Raw genomic sequence first — 27,714 nt, forward strand, 5'->3', positions numbered from 1 at the left:
GTTGGAATGGTATTAAGACTAAATACAGGCTACTGACTTGAAACATTTTTGTTCAGGTCTCATGTGGTTATGGTATTTATTCACCACAATGTGGTTAAATCTATGCTTTGTATTGGGAGCAAATAAAGCTTCCATTATCTTCAAATGAAACATTAACTTGTATTAGTGTGTATTTCAGTTTTAGAGTTAAGAAAGATCCTTTTGTTATCACTTATCTAAATGTATATTTCCCCTGAAACATTTAGAAAAAAATGCTAAATAAGTTTTTATTTTAAGCACAAAATATTTCCCCTAAAGTTTCAGGTAAAAACAAAAGTCTGCTTAATCATATTTGTATTAAATGTGGCTTAGTAAATACTTTTTTTTTTTAATTTGAGAAGTTAAATTAAAATTGTATTCTCATGATAGTTATAGAAGTATAGTTATTTTAAAAACACATGCAATGTAAGAATCCAAGTGTATATATCTTACTCTTGCTTTTAAAGAACAAATTTTCCCCTTGGAAATACTGCCACCATCACCAACCACTCTGAAAGATAAAAAAAAAATAAGAAAAGGTCATAAGACAGCCCGTAGCTAATAGTGCTGTCAGGTAACAAAGTCATTTACATAATAAAGCTACTTATAGGCCAGGTGAACAGACTAAATGGTAACAAAGGGGCTGCCATTCCAAATCTTCTCCCTTGCCTACCGCTCATTAGGCTGAAAAAAAGGAAGGTACTACTTTCCCCAGTTTTCTTTGTAGTCAGCACTGGCCATGTAATCCAGTTCTGGCTAATGAGATGAGAAGATAGCTTGGGAAGCTTTTCTGATAAAAAGGAACAGATGCAGTTGGTACCAATTCTTCCGTTTTCCTTCCTTGAACATGAATATGGATGTTATTTCTGGAGTGACGCCTGCCACTTTATAGTTAGGAAGCAATACACGTGAAGACAAAACGCCAACACACTAAGAATAATGAAACAACATACAGTATCTTGGTCTTTAAGGCACTTTACCAAACCTAGAACATCCAATTTCCTGATTTATTTGTATGTGAGATAATTGAATACCTTTATTGCTTAAGCCACCATTAATAAGGTTTCCTATTGTAGCCAAATACATAGCAACTAATGTACTAGTTATACACCACTGAGTAGCTAAAGCTTTTCCTAGAATTTCATGTTGAACATAGTTACTAAAGTAAATAATCTATCACCAGAAACAGTGTACGAGTCAATATAGGTTGCAAGAAGACAGAATACATGGAGGGAAGCTGAATTGAGCACAGGTAATGGTGTAGGTCAGGGGTTGGTAAGTTAGTTCTCAGCCAAATCTGACCAGCTACTTGTTCTCCTAAATAGTTGTATTGGAACACAGGCACACCCATTTGTTTATGTACTATTTATATCTGCTTTCATACGACAATGGCAAAGTTGAGTAGTAGATGTGACACAGACCTTACGGTCTGCAAAACTAAAATATTTACCATCTGGTCCTTTATAGGACAGGTTTGCCAATTCCTGGTACAGGTAAATTCCTATCATGCTGTCTCAAAGGTATGATAATTTCCTCAAACAGATACAGAAGTGTACACACAAATGTGAGATATGGTTGTGTTTTCGGAAAGTATTTTTTGTATTAACTTGTAGAAGAACAGATACTGCATGTGTTGATGGTACATGGAAAGAAGAGCAAGATGCCAAGCCTTTTCTCCCCAAACTTGATACTGAGGAAATAAGAACGCTCTCAGATGAAATTATAAAACAAACAGAGTAGATGAGAGTAGTTATGTGAAGTCACCTTAAGAGAGAATAGTTCCCAGGCTGAGTCTCAACTATGTAATATTCAATGAAAGGATTGGCCATCAAGAATAGAGGGGATGGGAGGAGGAATTTAGTCAGAAGGGAAGTACCTAAAAGGAAGTACTACAAAAGCAAATTTGAGTCTCTTAATAGTATGTAGGGGAGAAGTTTTTCTAGTTCACAAACAAGAGGAAACTTCGTCCATATAACACATATTTCCAAATAATAAAGATAATGACACCAGCCATTAAGGTAATACACTAAACTTCCCTTGGTCTGATTCCATGATCTTCAAGCAACCTTCTATTACTTAGCTTTTCAAGTAGATTTCCTGTAGAAGAGAATGTGCTTTTGAAGGAAAATGAGTGCCTTGTCTTCTCAGTTCCTATTGTCAATTACTAATTGACTTCCTGCTTTTCAACTACTAATTGACTTTCTGCTTTTTAATCTCCCATTCTCTTTGAGTTTGGTTTTTCTGCCTGTATTGGATCCATTCTTAAGGTGTCAACATGGATTCTGAGTTTGCAAGACTGAGGGTCACACTCTGGAATTCACCAAGAAGTGAGGACTAATTCGCCTTCCCCGGGAGGTAACTGCCTCAAATACCCAACCAACTAATTCAAACTGGAACTGCAATTTTTATTGAATGAGATTAAAACTGGATTATTAAGTATGTATTTTTCAGTTCAAGCCCACCATAGTTTAGCTTTAAGTATTTTGAAACTGCATGAACTGATTTAACATTACAAGTTTATCAACAAACCCTGAATGTCAAATAACTCTTAGATAAAAAATATATAATCACATACACCCTTTATTAAAAAAACAAAAGTAATTTGACAACTGCTTTCCTCCTTTTTAGCTTTCTATTTATAGAGAAATATTCTATTTATAGAGAAATATTCCTGATCACAAATAACATCAGAGAAATGTAAATAATATATTTTTCTTTCAACAGTTAGTCATTACTGAATGCATTAACAAGATACCCTCAGAGAAACTGTCAGCATTCCTTTAGAAACTTTTTTTCAAGGACAAGTTAATAAAAATAAAGCACATTGTTCCTTATTATGGTCCTATAAGAAAACCTATTGTCTTGCTTTTGCAGAATGATATGAGAATAATGAGAATATGCTTTCAATGAGAAAAACGAAAAAGCCAGACTTCTTTCCAGTTATCAACTGCTCTTATTATCTTCTGAAGGATTCTCTCCCAATCTGTTGACATGAAAAGTAATCATTACGCTATGTGATAGACTTTAATCCCATCTTACCTGGTATCCACATTTCTAAAGAAGCTGCTTATCGCTTCATCATAAATTCCTTTCTAAAAATGAAAAGAAAATATAGCATTTAATTAAGTTTTGCCTCTTTCCTAAACAATCCCACAAAACTATAATGGCTGGTACGTGGCTATGATAAGAAAAGGCAAATTACCATAAATGCTTAGGCTGATTCTTCCAATCTAGAGAAGAGTAAATGCCATGAGATCTATGAATTAAGTTCAGTGAAGGACACTTTACAGTCCCGAGTCCCCACAGACTGTAGAACAGGTGACTCAAATGAGAGCTTTCTCTGGGTTCTTGGTGATCACTTTAAAAGCTGACCGGTTCAATTAAGGAACAGAATATCACCTATTTTATAAAGTACTTTCACATATACTATCTCATGGATCTTCACAAAAACCCTGATAAAGATGAGACCCTGATAATTCGGGGAAGCTTCAGACCAAGGTCTCTGACCAGTGTTGTTTAGTCTATTGTGTGTCTAACACCAATACACGTTTAAAACCAGTGTGTTCTTTACTGAGATCTCGTACAACGTACACCAGTCAAATAAAAGTTCAATTGAGTAATTCTTGCGTATCTGTGGGAAGAGCCTCCGTGACGGGGGAGGTGGGCCCCCGGGAGGCGGGGCCCGTACCTGATTGACCGCGGCATGCTCCCTCAGCGCCAAGTCCCAAAAGCAGCAGCCTATCTGGTTTCCGCACTGGCCGACTGCGATCAGGGAGAGGAACAGGGAGAGGAAGGAAACAGAGCGGACATTAGTGGCAAACGAGGCAGCTTGGCTCCGCGCCAACGGGGTCCCACCCTCTACACGCAGCTTACCCTGCACGACCACCGACTGGGTCATGCTGCAGGGAGGCCAGCCGAGGGAACGCGGAAGCCCGCGCCGGCCTTCGCATCCTCCCGGCTCTCCAACGGCGCTCTCCGAAGGGGCGGAAGTGCCGTAAGTCACGCTGCTGCCGCAAGTCGCTGACGTCGTTACGCTCTTGTCTAGGTTCAAGCTAAGCTTTTCCGTCAGAAAGCCGTGCACGTGCACCGGCGTCTCCTCGTTACCATAGCGACTGGGCGCCGGGCCCCCAGGTCCTCGCTGCTTTGTCAACATCTTTTAGCATCAGCAGCTCCGAAGGCCGGCGTAACTGGTGGGTAACTAAGCTTTGGAGTGGGATTTTAAAACATATGTCTTTAAAACTGTTAATGGATCCTCAGAAGTGTAGTCTTCGTTCACAATCTCAGCACCGTGGTGGGTGGGTCAAATTCCGTTTATTCAGATTCCCCGGGACGCTGCGCTAGTATCTCTAGCCAACAAGCCCTTTGTTCTCATAGAAAACGAAGAATGTCGAGGAGCACAAAGAAACCTCAGACCAATGAGCGTGGTAGGGTACAAGCGAAACGAGGTGGTCATACACTTTGACAGAACGGCACTTCAGAGACCCACCCAGTGTTTGTCGAAGCTGTATGCTGCCAACATCAACTTCCAGGCCCACTGGAGGATTCAAAAAAATTAAGGCATAAATCCCCAGCTCCAAGAAACTTACAATCTAATTGAAGATACACACGAAATACTCAACTTATTGTGACTTAATATATTGTGTAGTGCTGACTGTAAGTGCAATAGGATTCAGTGGATGAGGATGTAAATGAATACATAGAAAGAAGTCTAATGAAAGATGAAATTAAAACTAGGCATTTGATTTATATAGTGTTTAGATGGGAGAAAGGAGGAAAAGATTGAAAAATCAGGCATTCCTGAAAATTACTGTCTCCATAAAATTGTCAAATATTGAAAAATACTGTACGCTCTTATTGATCAATGTATACCAGATTTCAATTAAGATCTCAAGCACTTCTTTAATGAAATTGATCTTTTCCACAAAAATTCTGAGGAGCTACAAAATCTTAGGAAGCCTTCTCTATTAAAAAAAGTTAAATTATATGTGCAATTAATGTGTGGTAATACGAACTGTAATTTTCAATTGATTGCAACACCTTTGTGGGGACAGAGCCAGGAGAGCAGTTTCCAGGCTCTCAGTCTCATGTGGAAAGGTGCTGGCTTGGTTATTAGATGGCCATCAGCTGTAATCAGCTGTAATTTGCTGTGACTGGGTGGCCATCAGCTGTTACCGGTTAGCCATTAGCCACTAATATAACTTCCGTGGCTAAACAGGGGTTTGGTTGGTTGGCAGAGAAGCGTGGGTTGCGGCTAGCAAGGGGGGGGGGTTGGTTGGCAGAGAAGCGGATGGCGGATCATATGGATCCTGCTCCCTGTGTCTCCAGCCCAGCTGCCAGCGAGAATATAGTGGTACGAACCCCCTATCTATGGCTCTGGTGGTGTTCCTTTTTGGCCTCACCATATGCTGTATTCTTGTGCAAGGAGTGGGACCAGGGTCTCTGTATTACATACTCTTAACTGCTTATTAGTGAGCATAGAGTCAGTGGTGGGGGTGTAGTCAGGCACCTCCAACATTTCACTTCAGGGCCTGATGTTGAAGGCCCAAAGACTGGACCTTCCAAAATTTGCAAAGCTTGGTCCATTTTGTGATGTTTGTAGGTTTGCGTTGGTGAACTATGGTTCTAGCTCCTCTGATATCCTGACCTCTGCAGAGCAAAACCCCTCATGCAGTGGTTTAATTCCAGCCTTTATTCCCCAGAGGTCATACAAGGGAACAAAGTCAAATTAAGGAAGTCCTAATAAGTCTCATTTATAACTTCATTCCAGAGAGAATAAGACTGAGAGACAATTCTGCTTAAGAGTCAAGGTAGAACCGTTCATGCCACTACTTCAGGACTGAAGTAGAAGCAGAAAACTTTTGAGAGTTTATAATTTCCAGGAGACCATTTTGAAGTCATGAATTTGAACATATCCTGGAGTCGAAAATACTCCTAATTCAATGGACTGAGATCTCTTTTAAAATATTTAACAAACTCTCAGAAAAACAAGCAGAACCCAGGCAATCCTGAAAAGCTACACACAGCTCTAGTGGAATCTCTCTAATACACCTCCTCTGATATAAATACAACGAAAAAGAAAATATGACTTACCTTTCACACTCTAGCTGTAAGTGGAAGAACAGGTTTCAGATAAGTAGAAAGAAGTCAAGGAGAATTCACTCACACAGTAGCAGAGTATGGTAGATTGCATTATTGTTCTAATTCTTCACTCTCTCCCTCTGTACATGACTGTGCAGAACTTTCTGCTATCTATAGTCGAGTATGTAGAGTATACATCTTTGCCCCACTGACTCTGGGCTTCATCTATGTGGCTTTTTCTGGCCAATGGAATGATGTCAGGTATGAAACTAGCAGGGGTTTTAGATGTGCTTTCATGCCTTGTCTCTTGGAGTTTGCTATTTTTCCTAAGAAAAACTGATTCAGGTGGCTGCTGTTTCTAAAATGATGAAGACATGTGAATCATATCTCAATCAAAATGTGGTGTCCAGTTGATTTTAGTTAAACCGAGGTGAGACAAGTGGAGGTCAGCCGAATAGCAGGCTATCCATACTCTTATGAACAAGAAAAATATTTTTGGTTAAAGCCATGAGATTTGGGGGGTACAGTAGTATTGTAGGAAAAGCTGACTGACACACCAAACAAAGAGATTTGGCAGAATTTTCATGTTAAATATGAGAAAGAGAAAATAAAAAACATTAAGAATTTTACAGACTACTACTGTAAAAGGAAGGAGGAAAGAAGGAAGCAAAGGGGAAGGAAAATAGCATGCAAAAGATGATAAAGTACAGGAACTGGATGAAATCTAACCTAAGGGGAAAAAATAAAATTTATCATATATTCTTTGTGCTTTAGAGGAACTTAATAATGAGACTATGAATTCAATAATACAGGGACTCAAAGAAAAGATGCTAACATAATGTACTGAGAAGTAAGCTCTATGAGGGCTGAGTCTTGTCTGTTTTGTTCACTATTATAGCCTTAGTACCTAGAACCTTGCCTGGTATACTATAGGTAGTCAATAAATATTAGATGAGTAAATGAACCAAAATAGAGATAAAAGAGCAAAGGGAATTAACAAAAGACCAAAACACCTTAAAGGACTAATGAATAATTAGAAGCATGAAGAAGCAGACTATAGCGAGCTGAAATTCAAATTACTGATGTAGAGGAAAGGGATAAGAAAATCAAACAGAATGCTGAAGTAAAGGACAAAGGCATTAAGCCTCTTAGAAGATAGTATATATGAAAGAGACAAATATAGTTCAATGTAAGATTAATAAGTGCCCCTAAAATGGAGAACACAGCAAATGGAAGAATAAATTTCCTTACTGGTAGAAAAAATAATAAAGGAAGAAAAATCTATAGGTTAAAACGCTATATTGTAATCCGTGGAAAAATTCTGTAGAACAGTCAACACTGAGGTATGTATTCTGGTTAAGTTATGTAATTTTCAGAATAAAGAAAGAATTCTTTAGGTGCCCACGCAAAAAAACAAAAACAAAAAGGAGGGGGGCATGGAGAAAAAACAGGCTCTTTTAGACTCATCATCTGTAGCACATTCAGTTCTGAAATATATTGAAAAAATATTACAAAGTTCTGACGGAGAATAAAATGTTTCCCCAGAAAATTATACTCTTATAGCTTTTCAAGTTGTCATTAAAATATAATTTGAATTTGTGTGTACTCTATCCATTTTTATTGCTGCTTGCACCCTGCATTTCTGAGCCCATCTCTTTTACATATCACTTGACAAACACAGCCAACAGCAGCCAACATGTTATGAACATTCTGTCTGCCAACCTTTTCACCTAGCATTCAAGTTCATGAGTAAATCATCTGCCTTCTAGGCTATTACAGAGTTTTTCCAAAGGTTTTTCTAACAGGTTTGCCACTGGATAACATAGATAACTATCCTTTCATCTTCCAAGAGCAATTTCCTTGTTACTGGCTGCTTGACCACTTGCTAGTGACTTATATTTTAGGTTTATGTTTTGGCAGTACCTAAGCATGGACCTAAGTCTGTATATGTCAGGATAAATTTTGTTATGCTGTGGTAACAACAATCTCCAAATCTCAGTGGTGTAAAACAAATGTTTATTTTTTGTACATGATACATATCCATTCGGGAGTGTCTGGCTATGCTTTATGTGATCCTCACTTGTGCACCTAAGTTGCTGAGCTACCAATATTTGGTACATTCCTGGCTTTTGTGGCAGAAAGGAAACTCAGGAGGGTCTTGCACTGCATTTAATGGCTGCTGTTAACTCACTGGCCCAAACTATTCATATGGGCTCCAAATACTCATAAGAGGGCCAAGCATTGTAATTTCTGGAAGACACAAAGCCAGAAATATTTGATGAACATTTGTAAGTACATCACAAGCCTTCTCAGACATGACATCAGAATACAGCATTTGTGTTAAGCAGCCTCTAAGATGCCACCCAATGACCTCTGCCTCCTATTTTTGTGTAATCCTCTCCCCTTGAGACTGGGCTGGACCCAATGACCGCTTTAAAATGAATAGAGACCAAACACAGTCCAGGGGCCACCCTGAGTTTGGGATTCTGGGGGACCAAGGCAGCTAAAATTTGCAGGATAGAGTGCCAGAGAGGAGTGTGTATAGAGAAAGTTCTGGAGATATTCAGCAGATTCGTCAGGCGCCTTAAACTGAGTACTGATCAGTAAAATCATGTGTCCAAACTACTGAAGACTGAGGAATGACTCCAAAGAAGCGGGCAGAACAATTCCTGGGGTTCACACAGGACTGGGACTAGTTCACATTCCTCTTATCTCAAGTGGAGGAACCTGGTACTATATGGGGCATTTGGGTCGAATACACAGAAGAGGATTGCCTCAGTAATGGAGACAGATTTGCCATAGATGAAAGCCTGTTCTGATCTAGCCTAAGAAAGCATATAATCAATTCTCCAAATGACCAAGCTGTTTCCAAATAACTGTTGCAGAAAAAAACTTGAAAGTACTTAGAGGACTAAAAATAAAATCCAACATTCAGCAATGCGAAATTTACAATGTCTGGCATCAAATCAAAAATTGCAAGATATGCAGAAATGTAGAAAAATACACTCCATAATGAGATGAAAAATCAGTCAGTGAAAACAAACCAAGAAATGGCACAAATGAAAGAATTAGTAGACGAGGACATTATAACAACTTATAAATATACTCTTCATATTTACAAAGTCAGAAGGAAGCATAAGCATATTAAGGAGAGACAAATATAAAAGACACAAATTAGACCTCTAGAGATAAAAAAACACAATGCCTGTGATGAAAAATACACTGGATGGAATTAAGAGTGGATTAGACATTGCAAAAGAAAAGAGTAGTTAAAGACATAGCAATAGAAACTACCCAAAATAAAACAGAGAACAACAACAAACAATGAAATGAGGTTCGGTGAGCTGTGGCACAACATCAAGCACCTTTATATACATTTAATTGGAATTCTAGAAGGAGGAAACAAGAAATACTTGAAAAAATAATGGCTGGAAAGTTTCCAAGTGTGATAAAAGATGAGCTCACAGATCCAAGAAGCTCGATGAACATGTAGACACAGGAAACAGGAAGAAAATTATGCCAAGCACATTATAATCAAATTGCTTAATATCCGTGATAAAGAGAAACTACTAAAATTACCCAGAGAAAAAAGGACACACTACAAATAGGGGAACAAAGATAAGAATAACCGCAGACTTTCTTGTTAGAAACAATGCAAGCCAGAAAACAGTGGAGCAAAATCTTTAAAGTACTTAACATGAAACAACTGTTGCCTTAGGATTCTATATCCAACAAAAATATTCAAAAATTAAGATGAAATAAAAACATACAAAAGCTGAATGAATTAATCACCAGGAGACCACCAGTGTTAATGAAAACCTTCAGATAAAAGTAAAATGATGTTGGATGGAAATCTGGACCTACTCAAGGGAATGAAGAGAACTGAAAATGATAAATATGTGGGTAAATATAAACTACTTCTGATGCTTTTAAAAATGCCTTTAAAAGATAATTGCTTAAAAAAAGACAATAATGTGTTGTGGGGTTTGAAATATCTGTTGAAGTAAAATACTTAACAAAATAATACAGGGTGGGAGAGGGGAAATGGAATATACCTTGTAAGGTTCTTTAAGTATATGTGAAGTGGCATAATGTTATTAAAAGGAGACTGAAAAGTTAAAAATTTATACTATAAACCTTAAAGAAATCTAAACCAAACCACACCAAAGCAAAGCAAAACACACAAAGGTTGTATAGCAACAAACCAATAATGGAGATAAAATAAATTCATAAAATATACTCACTTGTTTCAAAAGAACAAAATAACAAAACAAAAAAAGGAACAAAGAACCGATGGCACAAATGGAATACAAATGGCAAGAGGGCAGATTTAAATTCAATCGTATCACATTAAATGTAAATAATAAAAACAATCGATTAAAAGTCAAAGATCGTCAGAATAGATAAAAAACAGCAAAACTCAACTATAACTGTTCATAAAAAAGCCAGTTTTACTCCAAAGACCTAATAGGTTAAAAGTAAAATGATTGGAAAAGATACATTATACTAACACTAATAAATAGAAAATAGCTATATAAGTTTCAGACAAAGCAGATTTCAGAGCAAAGAATATTATGAGGGATAAAGAAGGGCAATTTATTAAAAAAAAAAAAAGAAAGGCAATTTATAATGGTTCATTTGGGAATTTCAAGGCGCTTGAGGAAACAGGAAAGAAGAAGTGGTCTAGGCATTAGAGAGAGGTGTAAAGAATCCTACACAGGAAGAGCTATAGAGAAATTTGTAAAGGTGTAGTTTGAGGCCATTGGTGTGAGATGATGATATAGGTAGATTGGACTTGTAATTTGGGTTATTAGTTAAGAGAAAGTCTGGAAGAAACAGTGAGGAAAATGTGATATAAAGTGAGAAGAATCTCATACAATTTTGTGCAGATTGATTAGACTGTAGGTCTAGAATAGGTATAGATATATTCGTTCACAGATTATAGCAGTGTATGTTGTTGGAAAATAAACAAGGCAGTGACAAGAAGAATAAACCCCTCAAACTTTAAAGACCTAATTTTTAGCTAAGTTTCAACTTGTTGCTGGAGCTATGAATTCTGACAATTTATTTTTTAGCAGATAGGAATTGTGTGAAAGAATCTTCTGATGTCATAATTTCTTGGTGTCACTGAACATTTGATCATCATCCCTTTGGCAATTCCAGTCTTCTATGGAAGGTCAGTAGAAACAATTGATTTATTTACCCCTACAGGAATCAGACTCAGGCTATTTTGGTAAGTCTATGTATTCTTGATCAAGTTCGCTAAAACTTAGTATCTACATAAGGTAGATAGTTTTACTAAACCATAGATTTTACTATGGTTTTACTAACTTGTCATTGAGCATAACAATTTTTTTCCTTGATAATTGACACAATCTACAAAAACCATTATATAATATTCACATTTCTAAACTTTAATAATTTAGTTTTATTATTACCACAATGAACATTTACTTATTAGGCATAGTATACTGAACTAGGCATAAGAAACAGATATATGACATTTGTCATTTTTCATGTCCTTTGTTGAAGATGTAAATTCATACAAGCTAGAGTAGTTAATGGCCCGCTGTGTGCCAGGCACTGTTGTAGGCATTCAGGAGTCAGTCAGTAGTGACAAAGACAGATATGGAATGGGTGGGGTCACAGTGTTAAACAAAAACATTTATAAAAAATTAGGGCCCTGGTTCTGAACTGGAGGCAATTCCCCCCACCCCTCTTCTCCACCAGGGAACATTTGGCAATGACTGGAGACATGTTTGACTGTCACAACTTTTGGGGCGGGGTGCTGTTGGCCTGTAGTGGTGGAGGCCCTGGATGCTGCAAAACACCCTGTCATGCACAGGACAGTCTCCTCTCCCCCCAACGAACAATTATCTGGCCCCCAGGTCATTAGTGTCATGGTTGAGAAATCCTGAATTAGAGTGATAAGAACTGTTACAAAGAAGAAATAAAGAGTGCTATGAAAACTTATATAATGGGGGGGTGTGATTATGTAAGGCTCCTCTGAGAAAGTGAAATGTACTGTAAATTCAGACTTAATGAATGAGTTGGTTCTAACAAGTAAAGGATGGCAGCAGTGGGATGGGGAAGAGCTCCAACACAGTAGGCAACAATTATTTTATGTAGCCCTGTGTGTATGTGTGTGTTTGTGTGTATATGTGTATCATATATATCTCATACATATATCACATTATATATGTATAAATGCTCAGTCGTATCTGCTGAATAATAATAGTTAGCATTTGTTGAGCAGAAATAGGTGTTAGATACTGCACTTTACATGTATTATTTCATCCTCATTATTACCCTGGAAGTAGAGACCATTATTCCCAATTTATCCTTGAGAAACATATTTGGTTAAATATCTTGCTTAAGATCACATAGTCAATCTAACACTCCCTAGACACTTTTCTTAACTAATGCACTGTGAAAGTAGAGAGGCGGGGGGAATAAATGATAACCAGGAACAGAAGGGTTAGATGAAATGTCATGGTGGGTATGCAACTCAGCTGTACTTCAAAGGAAGAGAAGGGCTTAGATAGGCAGGGAGGCAGTGGGCGGTGGGTGTAGGGGCTCAAGCTTGTTGATTGCAACAACTGTTTAAAGGCAGACTGAATTTGTTTTATTCCACACATCAGAGATGGACTTCTGTTATGTTAACCATAGGGCACATTTTACTTTTATCATCCACTAGCTATTTTCTATTTGCTGCAAAACTTAACATTGTTTCATATAGTATTTATACACTTTTACAGATATTTAAAAAATACCATTTTCAGAATGTTTGTATATACCTGCAACAAAATAGTAACCTTAAAAGTTCCAAACAACTATTCAAAGACAGCTCACTCCCTCTCCATTATCATAACTTTCTAACCTAGGTTTTCAGTGAATTATGCCTTTTCGGTTTGGGACCCAGCCATGGAGGTTTCCAGTGGAAGGAGGAGATTCTTCAATCGGGCTGGAACCTGGGCTGACCTCCAGTGCTGCCTGTAATGGGAAGGAGATGTCACCAGCCAGGTAAAGTCTCCTTATCCTGACAACTGAGGAAATGTGTAATGGCTGCCATCGATACAAGCTTCAGCTGATGTTCAATATTAGTAAGAAAAAGCCCAGGAACATTGCTGTTATTAAATTAGTATTAACAAATATTGCTGTTATTAAATTAGTATGGACAGATCCCAGGTTTTCTTAGCATAGAGTCCGCATTTTATACCTCTGTAAGTCTTAACGATAAACCAATTCTTTCTTTTTTTTCCCTTTCTTCCTTCTTTCCTTCCTTCCTTCCTTCTCTTCTTCCCTCCCTCCCTCCTTCCTTCCTTTTTCTGGAGGTACATTTTTTGTTTTTTTGTTGTTGTTGTTGATACTTTTTGAGATTAGAATAACAATCAATTAAAAAGCCAGCCTTTAGTGCTATCATATGCTTGGCACTGTGCTGGGCATAAGGCTACAAACGTGGAAAAGACTCAGACCTCAGGTTTAGTGGGACTATGGCTTTGATTTGATCTTTGGCAGAAAGAGAACGATGTAGAGTATGAAGATTCTATAAAACAAAATAGGGGTGGCCGGTTAGTTCAGCTGGTTAGAGTGCAGTGCTCTTAACAACAAGGTTGCCGGTTCGATCCCCACATGGGCCACTGTGAGCTGCGCCCTCCACAACTAGAGGGCGCAACTACTTGACTTGGAACTGATGGGTCCTGGAAAACAGACTTAAATAAATAAAAGTTTAAATAATAATAATATATTTTTTTTAGTTGAAGAAAACTATTTTAAAAATCAGTTATTCAAGGATGGAACAGGGTACTTTGAGAAATACTGAGCACTTGTCTTTAGAAATGTTTGAGGTTGGGTGATTATTTGGTGGGAATGTTAGAAAGGAAATTCAAGCACTGGATGTATTTTTGGACTAGATGTCATTTAAGGGCTTTTTAAACCTGAGATTCTATCAACATTTGAACAGTATGTGGAATAGTATGTTCAGTTTTATATTTTTCCACAAATATAGTTTCTAGTTTTTAAGATATAAAAAATATATATTCTAGTTTTATATACACAAATATATATTCTAGTTTTTAAATCAACTCAACTGAAGTGATTTTAAGATGCATATAAGTATGAATTGCCATAGTATTATCACTTACGTTTTCAACTGTGCACCCCCCCCCCCTTACCATTTAGTAATCACTGCATACCTTTCAGAATGAACATCTGGAAGGTTATTTTTGTATTATGAATTTCCTGTCATTAAATGTATAGCAACAAATCATAGTGTCTTTGCACTGTAAGTCTAAAATATCTGCCTCGTCAGTGCCACTGTGCTATATTTATTTTGTGATTTTTTAAAGATTTCAAAATGATTTAAAACAGTTGAATGTGCACTCACACTTCATTGCTCTGAAAAGTTTCATTTTTAGTCTCTAAATACATGTCCTCTGCTATTTTATTCAGGCAACTCCGAAGATGCCCTGGAAGTCATTGCCTGACAATAACTGATGTTCCCATCACGGTCTATGCAACAATGCGAAAGCCACCTGCACAAAGCAGCAAGGAAATGAATCCTAAATAGCATCATTAAGTCTTTCATGGAGGTTTGACTAGGTCAAGGGTAGTGGGGCAGTATCATCACATGATCTGGTAAACAAATAAAAGTGGTGGCACCTTTGGATGATGACAACAGCTGAAATGTTTACTTTTAGTAGGAAAATATTGAATCGTAGTGTATAAAACATGTAGTAATAAGCCATCAGTTATTTTTGATAGATAAGACAGAATAATATTTCACAATTAGATAGTACCTTAGAGATTATTTTGCTCACCGTGGACCAGTAATAACAATAATTCAAGATGCTTAATCCACCTTGATTATCAATCAAGAAGGGTCCATTCTAAATGCTTAATGTGTTGTAGACCAGGTTCCTTTGTTTATATTTGGGTTGGTACTTAGCTGAATTCTTTCACTTGAATATCCTGAGCCAATTTTAGGTTTGATTTCTTTTGATAATGCTGATAATAGAGCTTAGTCCAAGACCAAAGAAAGTTCTTAGTCCATGGTTAATCTGCAAAGCATACATATAAAGTGCGTATGGGAACTCAGGTTGTTGGTTAAATTTATTATAATGAGTTCAAGGCTATATTTCTAATCCCATTTTTCCAAAAAAAGTAATGGCCCATCGTAAACACTGTACCTGAAGTTCCTGCCAGTCATTTTGAAATTGTCTATAATGGGTATTGAGAAACTTCAAATGGATCTTTTTGTTTGATTAGACTTAAGGATCAGTTTTGAGATCTAAGCCAGCTCTTTATGTTCTTTTTTTCCTTCTTGCAATATTCCCAAGAAACAACCTGCTTTCTTTTCCTTTAGATGGTTGCCACCATCCAGCCCATGAAATTGTCTTCTCCAAAAACTGACTTTAGCGTCAGATACAGTTTCTTGTCCACTTTGTTGTTCCTGAAGATATACATCTAAGCCTTTTAAAATGAAAGTTATATTACTGTATAATTACATGGAGATAGATGCATGTGTACTACATAAGGTGAAAAAGAAAAACTGCCAAGGATTTATAAATGGAAAGATTCTGAGAGTTTTATATATCATATATTAATAATAATAATATATAATAATATATGTATAAACTGGAAAACTTCACACAGTGCTGGGAGGTGTTGGAATTCTGATCAATCAGAATAGGAAGACCTTGTTATACATATGGGGTATTGAGTAGAGAGACCTCAGAAAAGTCTTGTCTTAGTAGGAAGTATAAACTAACACTAGACTAAAAGCTAATGTACACCAACTTTAATAAAGCTTAAAAATAAAATTTGAGAGAATCAAGGTGATCCCCAATTAATTTATTTGCCAAATAAAAGTTTAATACTCTTTAAAGGAAGAGAACAAAAAGGAAATTGCCCAAGGCTGGGGAAAGAATAACAGGACAGGAGAAGTGATTAAAAATTTCTCAGAGCTCATATAAGGCTAGGAATAATTTATGTTTTAACCATAGTAGAAAAATCTTTTAATACATGTAGCATTGAGTAGAGTTTTCAGCATGATATTATTTCAGTGGGGGTGGCTGTGGGATGCAGGGATAGGAATAGCTTTAGACTGAAAGTGGCTCTGGACCTGCATTATCAAAGCTTAAGAGTAAAACTTGAAAGGACCAAACTGATTCCAAGTAACTGAATTGCATCCAAGAAGGGAAAAAAAGAAAAAAACTCTAAATGTAAAAAACTACAGTAAAGTCCAGCACCAAAGATGTAAAATTGACAATAAAAAATTACCATACATGCAAAAAGGAAGGAATATATAATCCATAGTTTAGAGAATCTGTCAGTAGAAATAGACTCAGAATGACAGATGATAGCATTAGCAGAGAAGCTACTACAAATATTCCAGTAGTAGATGAAATCATCATCATAATGAGGAGAGAAATGGAAGGTATAAAAAAAGACCCAAGTTGAACTTCTAGAAATGAAAAATACAATATCTGAAATAAAAATATGAACTGAATTGGATTAAGAACAGATTAGATACTGGAGAAGAAAAGATTAATGAACTTGAAGACATAAGTTATACAAATTATCCAAAATGTAGTACAAAAAAACAAAAGGGGCTGAAATGATATATGAATTTTGTATTTCAGTATAAAGCAGTTATATACATGTAAGTGGCTTCCAAGAAGGAGAAAGGAGGAAGATAGAAAAATATTTAAAGAAATAATGGCCATATTTTTTTCCCATATTTGATACTTAGCCAACACCATGGAGAAGAAACATGAAAAGAAAACAAAAAATTAAATTGTCTGAAATTAAACTAAATAACTAATTTTCTGAAAACCAGGGATAGAGACAATCCTAAAACCTGACAGAGAAAAATGACACATTCAGAAGAACAAAAATAAGAATAAGAGCACAGTTTTCATCAGAAAACATGCAGGCAAGAGGGCAGTAGAACAATATCTTTAAAGTATCTTTTAAAAATCATGAAGAAAGACTTTTTTTTACAATATCTTTAAAGTATCTTTTAAAAATCATGAAGAAAAGACTTTTCAGTTAAAAAAAATGTTGAGAGAATTCATCACCAGCATATCTATACTATAAGCAAGAAAAGAGGAAAAAGGAACAATAATAATAGATTTCAGCTAAATCATATTTATCTTTGTATTAATTACAAACGGTCTAAACATTTCAATTAAAAGGCAGAGATTGTCAAGAGATAATTTAGCAGAGATAGCTAGAGAGAAGATGTTGCCTATATGACCCTAACTTTAAATACTAAGAGACAGATAAAAGTATAAAAGGATGAAAATAGATATACTATGTAAAAATTTTACACATGGAAAATTTACGAAGAATAGACCATATATAGGGAACAAAACAAATTTCAATAAAAGTTTGAAAAGCAGGCAAAGTGTGCAAAGTATGCAAAGTATGTTCCACAACAGAATTATATTAAAAATCAATAACAGAAAAATATCTGGAGACTCCAAATATCAGGATATCAAATCATGCACTTCCAAATAACCCATGAATAAAATAAGAAATGACAGAAGAAATTAGAAAATATTTTGAACTGAGTGAAAATGAAAACAACACACCAAAACATATGAGGTGCAGTTTCATAGTGCTTAGAGAGAAGAAATCATTAAATTTTTTTTCACTAGAAAAGAAGAAACAAGTCAATGATCTAAGCTTTCACCTTAAGAAAGCAGGAATGATGAACAAACTAAACCCAAAATAAGCAGAAAGAAAGAAATAATGAAGATAAGACCAGAAATCAATGAAATAAAAGATGAATAGTAGAGAAAAATAAAGGAAACCAAACACTGGTTCTTCAAAAAGATCAATAAAATTGATACACTTGTAGACAGAATTATCAGGAAAAGAAAGACACAAATTACTGATATTAGGAATGAGAGACCAGGGACATTACCAGGGACATTACTATAGACCATAAAGACATTAAAAAAGTAAACTTGGTTTTTTCGTTTTTGTTTTTGTTTTTTTAATTACCAGTATGAATTATTTAGTCTTCTAAAGCCTCTGCCTTGAATAAATGCCTTCCCACGTTCCTTATATTCCTAGAGATGAGCTTAGGGCAACCCTGTGGCATCAGGCTTTTATAATCTTCCTCCAGCTTGACATCAGCTCATTAATCAGCTTTGTTTAGACATGATCATTTGAAAACATATTCTGCTGAGGTGGCTGGTTAGCTCACTGCTTGTAAATTCACTATGGCCTTGGCTGGGCTGGTGAGGGACCCAATGCTGAGCAGCCACTGTCACTACACTTCAGAAATTCCTCAAGGGACTTAATGGTTGCTTCTGGCTGGTAGTGTCGTGCTACATTCCTCTTACGTGTGCCTCTCTGTCCCATGCTTTGGTAGTAGATCCTATCAGGCTTTCATCTCTCAATTTCATCTAGCCTCTGCTTGCCCCCAGCAGTGTCCTCTGGGAATGTTGTCCCCTGGTATTGTGAAGTTTATAAACTGAGGGCTTTATTCCTGGTGGCCGAACTTCTTCCCTACTTCTCAGGACTTGAAGGGTCACCAAAGACTTGAGGGAGGACTTCCTGTCTCACTAATGGGCTGAGCCATTTTGATCCTCACCTCCCCATACCCTCAGGCAAATCAGAGATCCCTGGGGCTCACGGAACCCAAGTGGAGAAGAGTCTGCAGCTTGGCTGGTTTAGTTTACTCTGTGTTATGGCTGAGAATGAGGGGATAAAGCAGCCCTCCAGGATGCCTCAGGACACGGTTTTGGAAAAGAAAATGGTAGGCTGCTTCAGAGCCATTTGTTCCTGCTTCGGGCTGGTGGAGGGAACATTGTGAGGTTTCAATGTATTTTAAGCACCGGTTCAATTTCTACTAGTTAAGGCCCTAGACATCTGGATTCAGAGTTTTCAGGCCAGAAGTCATAAATGGCTCTCAGAAGGTTTTGTTTGGTCAGTTCAGTAGTTTTCTGTTGCTTTAATTTAATTAGTCACCAACTGAAAAATCAGGCCATTTTGACCTCCCGCCCCCAATCCTCCAGTATTTCACATTTCCAGCTTCTTTTGGAAATTTTGTTCCTTCAAGATTTGTGTTCTTTGATGGTGATGAAAAGGCTGAGTTGAGCACCTGCTGTGCTTCTAGGGCCAGTGATCTCTTGATTTTCTCAGATGCCACCAGCTTTGCTCCTTTATGCTACCTCTCTGGCTCTATAGGCATTTGGGTCTGTGAGTCCAGCTTTTGAGAGTTGGAGGGAAGGCAGACAGTCCTCTGGAGGCAGAAAGCAAGGGGATAATCATGCTGCCCCTCCTTCGAATCCTGGCTCTTCCATCTGCTGAATGATAGTAGACAAGCTACCTTGCCTTTCTAAGTTTTAAATTTCTCATCTGCAAATGCTACCTCATAGGATTACTGTGATGATCAAATGAAATGAACTCTAGCTTACTTCGTAAGTCCTCTATGAATTTGATATTAACTATTTTCAACATTATTATTAATGTACCTGAGAGGAGGGCAGCAAGGGAATATAAGTATACATACTGTGTTTCCTCGAAAATAAGACCTAGCCGGACCATCAGCTCTAATGTGTCTTTTGGAGCAAAAATTAATATAAGATCCGGTCTTATTTTAAATAATATAGGACCAGGTCTCATATAAAATATAATATAATATAATATAATATTGAAAATTATCTTCCGTGAAATAAAGATGAGTCTGAGAATCTCGCCATCCCTTAAAAATGTGTGCCAGTGCTCATTTAGAATCCCTTCTATTTTATTAGAAACAGTAATTTCACCAGCAGGAAGTAATACAAGTAGGTTTATCACTTCTTTCATTGTTGTCCATTGCAGACATTTTGGATCTAAGATAAGAATGCAAATGAGAAATAATAAACATCCAGTCCCTGACGATTCATTTAAGTCTTGCTCAACTAGCTGAAAGCTTCCACTGGAAGGAAGAGTTAGTTCCTCCTGGCTGCCTTTGTTTCTTTCAGTGCTCTAAAGAACTTTGTACTTGGGCAGCTTTGCTCTGACGTGTCAGGCTGCTGGACAGGAATTGATGCTCACTGCGCCGCTGACCAGGGCTGCTTTACTGAAGCTCACGGGGCGTCCATCAATCACAAAGTGACGGATGCAGCCTGTGAAGGGTCTGCCCAGGGCCAAACGTGGTGTCAGCAGAGACTCTGAAAAAAGAAAGAAATCAAAGATTGCAATTCTAAGCCCAGATATTACTTCATGGTAAAAATATACATACATAATAATTGTTCACATCATCAAGATGATTTACATGTCAAAAATGAGTAATTTACTCATTTTGTCGGGAACATAATCTGCATTTGAGGTACCGTGTTTCCCCGAAAATAAGACCTAGCCGGACCATCAGCTCTAATGAGTCTTTTGGAGCAAAAATTAATGTAAGACCCGGTCTTATTTTAATATAATATAGGACCGGGTCTCATATAATATAAGACCGGGTCTTATGTTAATTTTTGCTCCAAAAGATGCGTTAGAGCTGATGGTCCGGCTAGGTTTTATTTTTGGGGAAACAGGGTAATATGAACATGTGGTAATTTTAAAGTTTTGCCATGTTTTCCAAGATCTAATTTGTAAGACTATTTTAGCTGTCTTCCAAGGCTAAAATTTGCCACTTACATGTAAACTCAGCAATGTATTTTCCGGATCTACCTATGCTTTTTGGAGTTAATTTCACCTGGGCCTCACTTATTTGATGTGTTTTGCAGAGAAGGGGGGAATAAATTTTAGCTTCCACACTATTGTTGGATTTGGATAATGTCTCTGTTTAATGCGTATCATTATGGTTCACCTTTAAGCCTCTACATTTTTGCCGAGCTCATAAAGTATAATGAGAAAATAATGAATTCGAATAAACCAAATTTTAATTCTTTGGGCTCAGGGTTTAAGAACTATAAATAGGATAATGATAACTAGCCTGGTCTGTGTGTGGGCGAAGGTGCCCTGAGGAATGCCAGGAGAATTTTCTTCCCTTATCTTAATTAGAGATCTAGAAGAAGCCTTATGTTTATTAATTGCACAGACACAGTTAAATGTGTTGGGATGATAGAAGCAATGTAATTTAAAGCAATTTAGAGAGCTTAGAAATATCATGAAATTAAAATCCATTTAGTCAAAGCTTATTATTATGTACAAATAGCTATGTGAACAGTAGCAGATAAAAGATGGGCAAACACTTAGACATCAGTAACTCAGGAAGGAACATAAAACAGCACAGCAAATGAAACATCATCAAACAAACTGTAATAAATTTTCTAAGCAATGTAGATAAAGAATAGGCAGAAGCTTTGTACTGAAAATAAATCATGGAAAGAGGATTTCATATTTAGAATGATAATTATAAAGTTTTAGATTTGGAAGGGGCCTGAAAGATCAATTCTCTTTGTCTCTAGGTTAGTATGACTATATATATATTATTCAAGCCTGCTCAGCGTACTTCATCATTAGAATAAAAAGGAATGAACAGGAAAGAATATAAGGATGGAAAAATCTATTTCTCCTGCCCATTTGGGAGACTGGTTTTTGAACATGGATTTTGATTCTGCCCAAGCTTACCACCTTTTAGTTCAAAGAGGACATCATCTAGAGGAAATAATTCATATAGAAATTATGGTCTGCATAATTCACCACACAATTTGTTGTAGGTAATGACAATAAAGTACCCCAGATCCCTAATGTAATTGATTAATAAAATCAACTCATGATTTTAATAGTGGACATTCCTCAGGTGGAAAGCTTGACTATATCCAGGGTAAGACAGGATTTTCAGTAGTGGAATGAATGTTTGGCTCTCTCTGCGCGTGGACTATATTAACTTAAAAAAATTCTTTTATTTCTAATTTTGATTTTTAAATTGTCCAGTAAAGTTGACTTGTTTTGGTGTGTAGTTCATTGAATTTTAATGCATTACCTTTTTATGGATAGAAATAATGTCACCAGGGTTCCAGGTAGTATAAGAGAACTGGTTGGGATTCTAAGAGAATTCAGTGCATATAGGGGTTTTGTTTGTGTCTGACTTCCTTTAGTTATCCTTTTTCATGCCCCAGTTTCTGATGTTTTTTTGGTGGACTTAATCTTGAACAGCTCAAAATGATGTAATTTAATGACATTCAGCTTAAATTAGAATTGCTTTTGTTCTAGGTTTGCTGGCGTGTTCCCTAGATAGAATTAAAAGCTGCACTGCTACATTGGGCTGGTGGTTAGGTCCTCCTGGCCTGCTAGTTCCCGAAGGCTGGCTCATTCGCTAAAATTTGCTATTCATTGTATGTCTCAGGCAGGCTGAATTTGGCTTCAGGGGCATCTTGCCCACCCAGTCTGTGGAGCTTAGCAGATCTTGGAGTGAGAGACGATGGCAGTGTGTAATGCTAGGATCAGACTCTAACAACAAACAAAAATCAAAGAGGCAAATATTTGTTTGCATGACTGAGTAAGCACTTTGAATGCAAAGAACAAATGCTGTAACTTCCATGAGGGAGGGCCATCCATGCTTGTTTTGTCCGTCTCCTGTAGCCTAGCACAGTACGTAACAGACACTCTAAATAAATGGTTGTGGTGTGTTGAATGAAGTCATGTTTCCTGGCAGCAAGGAGTGTACTATTTACGTAGGTTCAACCACGTTCTGTGATAAGTGCTACAACAGTGGTATGCGTAGCATGTTCTAGGGAGAGAAGGTGTATGTGTGTGTGTAAGTAGAAGTCTGAGCTGAGTCCTAAAGGTCAATAAGCAGTTAAGAGAAGTGGGAAAAGTTGTTCCTTGAAAAGGTACTAGGGAAGGAAGGGAGGAACATTTTCCAGAAATTGAGGCCCTGTGCACTTGTGCAAAGGCCTGGGGTGAAGAGAGCATCACTGGACATTCAGGGATCTTCAACTCAGAACGTCTGGGGAGATGCCAGAGGCAGAGGCAGGCCAGGGGCCAGATGAGCAAGGACCTTGCATGTTACGCTGGATTTGATCGTACAGGCCCTTGGGAAATAGGGACTATTTTAAACTATGTTGTGATTTCTAGGAAGAAAACAATGTGCAAAAATGTAAGAAATGATGTGACACGTCTTCTACACAGAACCTGCATGGGGTGCAGTGGTGGCGGTTGCCAGAATCCCTTTCAGAACAGAAGCCAGGAGCAGAAGGAGAGGACTCAGGAATGGGGATGGGAATGGACAGGGGAAGTAAAGGAGGGGAAGGGCTGCTTTCGGGTGGGGGCGGGTCTCACATATGTCTTTCATCGGGGATTTACTGTCATCGTCAATACTGGCGTTTGGAAGTTTCATATTTTACAAAGCAGAGAAGAGTGTAATTACTACTATATTGGGAGTACTCAAAGTCAGATGCATAATTTTATCTGTGTTTTCTCATTCTCTTAAAACATTATTTGCCATTACATGGGTCAGTCTTAAAATAATCTAGTTAGGAGGCAAGGAAAAATCATGTTGTTTTTCCTTAAAATCCCAACCGAATTTCAGATGTAAAAGCTTGGTTATAGCCTTCTCTCCGGCTATAAACATTCAGTTATTCCAAGTTAGCGAAATGTGTGCAAACACATTCATCGTAAAGTGACGGTCCCTGTTTCTGAGGTTTAAAACAATTGTGTGTATGGGGGTGGGTCCTCCTCCCACCCTCCTGGATTACACACCATTCTTGGCAGAAGACAGCAGCAGTGTTACTGATGATGTTTACAGACTTGCAGCTGGGGAACCTCTTTTAGGGAATGTCACTACGTAGGAACAACAGAAGTTATGCCCTGTAGCCATTGTCACAATTCCGACTAATCCTGGACAGGGAGAACTGTGTATTTTCTTCTTTTCCACCAAGGAAGGGGAGCAATTATCAGCAAACTTTTAGTTCTCCAAGGCTCTCAGACCTTAGAGCAGTATTAGCAAATGAGTTTTCTTTGCGTGAGAGAGAAAATAGTGTGTGTGGGTCTCACTGTGTGTATGTGAGGAGGCTATCTAAAGGGAAGAGAGAAAAATAAGCACGTATGGCAGAGGGAGAGTGATGTCGACTGGTTAGACGGCTGGGGTCTAGTTCTTAGTGTGACTCTATGGTGATCCTTTGAGGAGTCACAGTTGTCAGCATACTCTTTCCTGTGAGAGGACAGTGTATATAAAATCCTTAGAGTTATTAGGTGAATTGTGAAAAGACGTGGCTCTAGTCTTAATACTATAATAACAATGATGGAAAGTTACTGCTTTTTTTTTTTAAACTGTCCTTTTTAAACAGCTCTTACCTGGAACACCTCCAACAAACACAGGCTCCCTGTGATCAACTGGTTTTGGATTCAGGGGTCCAACCACATGATTCACTTCAGAGTCTACATCCAACTGTACCACATTTGAATCTCTAATAACTAAAATACAGGGAAAAGACTGGTCATAAATGACACTGGAGTGGTTAATTTTCACATGAAAGGGACTAATTTATCACAGCAATAGCTTTTATTTATTCCAGAATAAACCCCACACTTTCTTCTGTATCACTGAAAACATTGATGTCTAACCAAGTAATCACTGTGACATTTCCCTTTGAAAGGGAGAATATTTAAGATACTCTTTTCATACAAAATTTAAGAATATTTGAGGTACTGCCACTTTTTTTGCTCTGTAACGTATGCATTATTTAAATAACTCCCCAAGACTATTTTGGCAGCATTCATATTTTCAAATACATGTATGTGGATTCAATACATATTTTAGTACAGTAACATTTGATTCTCTTCTTGGCTACTCGCAGACTCTCATCCATCACCAATTCCAACATGTGACTTATAGTCTAAGTTCTGCTAAGCCATCATCCCACAGGTGGGTGTGTACTTCCTTTATAAAAGAAACCCAGGCCACACAGCTCTTCTCACCTGTAATTCTGTGCCATCTACCATCACAGAGACTCTGCTTGGGTGTTACTGAGGTGGAAAAGTCTCGAAGGCCGTTGTTGACTTTCACTATGACCTGCAAAAGACCGGGCACATTATATAATTTCATTTCACTTCTCTTCATTGTGATAAAGCTAAATTTCTTAAATAAATCACCACAGGGAAGCAATACTTGAACAAACAGCCACACATGATCAGCTTTGCAATTTGAACACAAGGGGTCACTCTTCAGTTGGCTAGAGAAATAGTTTAACCTGAGTGCTCCTGGGAGAGAGAACAAAACAATGACATAGGAGAGCGGAGGGAGAGGAACAGAGTGAATTCCTTTAATGTTTAAAGTTGTGTTGGTGAAAAGCATGGACTTTGGAGCCAAACTCCCTGGGTTCATATCCCCGCAGTCCCACGTCCTCTGTGCCTCTTATTTGTCAAACAAAGGTGATAATAATAATACCTACCTCACAGAGCTATTAGGAGGAGTAAATGAGTCAATCTATATAAAACATGTAGAATAGTATCTTACCTTCTATAGTAAGCACCATATGAGGATTTGTTTAATTATTTTATGCTTTAATAGAATGTACCAGAATTCAAATAAAAATCAGTTATCTGATGTTAGGGACAACAATGATAATACGCTGCTCTTTCCTTAACATTTACTGGAATGCTCTCGTGAACTTTTTTTATGTACTTTTCATTATTATGTAGATAAGATTTTGTATATTCTTTTAAACCAAACATAATATTACATTTTCCCACACTGCTACATAGTCTTTAGATATGTATATTTTTAAAGTTTGCTTTTATAAAAATTAGTTTCAGATGTACAAAATAACATCATGAATGTTCTTTAGTAATATTATTTTAGGATGGAAGTTGTGTTTATGACATTTTTTATTTCTACCAGTTAAAAAAATTTTGTTTGACACACACACACACACACACCTGGTATACATATACAGAGGGTGCCAAAACAATGTATACACATTTAAATGAAGGAAAAAAACTGTATTAAATGTAATAATATATACGGATGACAAAAGATGAATACAAGTTACGTGTATACATTGTTTTGGCACCCCTGGAATTATAGATAGGAAGATAGATATCTTTGTGTTTGTTGGTTTTGGTAGTTGGATATATTTGCTGCCTCCATTTGTTGTAAAGTTCCAATTCTTTTGTTAAAACCCTTTAGTTATGTTGTTATTTTTGATTATATTATTTATTTATTTTAGTTATGTCCCATTTTTCTGGCTCTTTGCTCTAATTAAATCAATTCCCAATACATGACTCTGAACCCAAATATTTTCTACATTTAAATTTCATGTTATAGCTTCCCTGTTCCCCCATCCCCCCTCCCGCCCCCCAGTTAGGAAAGATTGATGAAATAATTCTGGAAATCAATCTGCTTCAGATCTGGAATCCAAGGTCAGAGGAGACAGACTGCGAAAACAATTTTAACACGTTACCTGCCCATTTTTCATGTGAACGTTTAGGTACTCCCCATTGACACTGTGGCCGTGAACAAGGGTCCCAGAACTGCTTCTGGGCCGGACTTCCAAGGCAATCTCAAATTTCAGTCCGATATTGAACGACTCATCTGTGGAGACAAATACTATCAGCTCTCAAGAACAGCAACCTAAATTTTGTAACTGTGGTGTGATTTCGTAATTAGATATTTGTGTATCTTTTTATGAAAGTTTAATGCATTCTTCAACAGATTAGTAAAATAGAAAGTGGTATTTTCCCATGTCAAACCCACTGTGAAAAGCTCCATGGGGGACTGAAGTAATGAGCACATCACTCTCGTGGGGCGTGGGGTGGGCCCAGCATGCTGAAAACACGCTATGGCTGTGGGAGCTCGGGGGGAGGAATTGATTTTAATTCCTCCTAGCAGGAGGAATGGTTCCTAGTAGGACCATTTAATATTTCCAAAGTGAGAAGGAGGAAAGGGCACAGGTACAGAGGCCAGAATGTTTGGAAAGCACTGTGGAGGCCAGTGTGGCTGGATTGTCCCCTGCCATGGTGGTTGGGGAAAGGCTCTAGTGCGCAAGTAGGGAAGTCACACTTTATTGTGAATTTATTCAGCAATGGAGCTGATTTGATCAGGTCTGTATTATCAAATAATTCTTAAACACAAAAAGATAACTGATGCCAGTGCTGCACAGCATTTCAGAGGAGGAAGTCAGAGCAGCCAAAACAGTTAGAAGCTACTAGTGCAGTGACGTATGAAGATGAATTCTTGTTAAGAATAGTTATATTTACTCCAAGAGATTAATTGCAAACGGGGCCATCTTAATAATGTTCACTTGATGTGTCTTCCTATAAATCATTTTTTAATTTCTCCTGCTATTAGTTAATGTTTATGGAGAACATAAATTGGGCACGTTGCTATGTGTTTTAAGCTGTCTATGTCCTTGTGTCCTTATCACTGAAATTCAATAAAGGGCTGAGAAATGTGAGTGTAGATGTATTAGTAGAGAAAAAGGAAAAGAAAGGCAAGTAAAAACATGAGCTAGACAAAGAAAAGAAATATTACCTGTGCTTATTCTGTGGGACGCGGTGGTGGTTTAAGAAGACATACTTGGCTGCATTGGAATGTCTTTATTCAGGAGATGTACAAAGTACCCAAGTACCTTGAGAGCAGGGAACGTGTGGAACATTTTGTACCTTTCTCACATCTTTCGAGCACCTATCATGGTGCTTTCCTCTCACCTGATGGTTCCTCTGCAGAGT

General features: G+C 37.4%; 3 protein-coding genes across 8 annotated transcripts in view; 1 reads left to right on the forward strand and 2 right to left on the reverse strand.

The window, feature by feature from the left end:
* The window catches only part of TUBE1 (tubulin epsilon 1), a 16,867-nt gene extending 12,671 nt beyond the window's left edge, over positions 1–4,196 (reverse strand). Inside the window, exons 1-4 of the mRNA XM_033103059.1 lie at positions 3,892–4,196; positions 3,707–3,780; positions 3,058–3,110; positions 472–529 (exon numbers count right to left, since the gene is read on the reverse strand). Of these exons, the coding sequence (XP_032958950.1) occupies positions 472–529; positions 3,058–3,110; positions 3,707–3,780; positions 3,892–4,171 (465 nt within the window). The 5' untranslated portion in view covers positions 4,172–4,196. The remainder of the gene's footprint in view (positions 1–471; positions 530–3,057; positions 3,111–3,706; positions 3,781–3,891) is intronic.
* FAM229B (family with sequence similarity 229 member B) lies at positions 4,073–17,042 on the forward strand. Of its 2 annotated transcripts, none has more exons than XM_033103065.1 (4): positions 4,073–4,208; positions 11,175–11,272; positions 12,981–13,119; positions 14,548–17,042. In XM_033103065.1, the coding sequence occupies exons 3-4, from the start codon at positions 12,995–12,997 to the stop codon at positions 14,663–14,665; spliced, it is 243 nt and encodes an 80-aa protein (XP_032958956.1). In that variant the 5' UTR covers positions 4,073–4,208; positions 11,175–11,272; positions 12,981–12,994; the 3' UTR covers positions 14,666–17,042. The 2 variants fall into 2 exon arrangements, with proteins under 2 accessions (XP_032958956.1, XP_032958955.1); XM_033103064.1 differs by having other exon boundaries at positions 4,082–4,208; positions 11,172–11,272.
* A 2,653-nt stretch (positions 17,043–19,695) lies between these two features.
* The window catches only part of LAMA4 (laminin subunit alpha 4), a 129,131-nt gene continuing 121,112 nt past the window's right edge, over positions 19,696–27,714 (reverse strand). For 4 of the 5 annotated variants that reach the window (XM_033103105.1, XM_033103104.1, XM_033103107.1 and 1 more), the window contains exons 36-39: positions 26,448–26,578; positions 24,964–25,057; positions 24,340–24,459; positions 19,696–20,267 (exon numbers count right to left, since the gene is read on the reverse strand). In XM_033103105.1, coding sequence (XP_032958996.1) covers positions 20,122–20,267; positions 24,340–24,459; positions 24,964–25,057; positions 26,448–26,578 — 491 coding nt within the window. In that variant the 3' untranslated portion in view covers positions 19,696–20,121. The remainder of the gene's footprint in view (positions 20,268–24,339; positions 24,460–24,963; positions 25,058–26,447; positions 26,579–27,714) is intronic. The other variant, XM_033103106.1, reaches the window with a different exon arrangement.

Source organism: Rhinolophus ferrumequinum, chromosome 3 (genome assembly GCF_004115265.2).
Source record: "Rhinolophus ferrumequinum isolate MPI-CBG mRhiFer1 chromosome 3, mRhiFer1_v1.p, whole genome shotgun sequence".
Lineage (NCBI taxonomy): Eukaryota > Metazoa > Chordata > Mammalia > Chiroptera > Rhinolophidae > Rhinolophus > Rhinolophus ferrumequinum.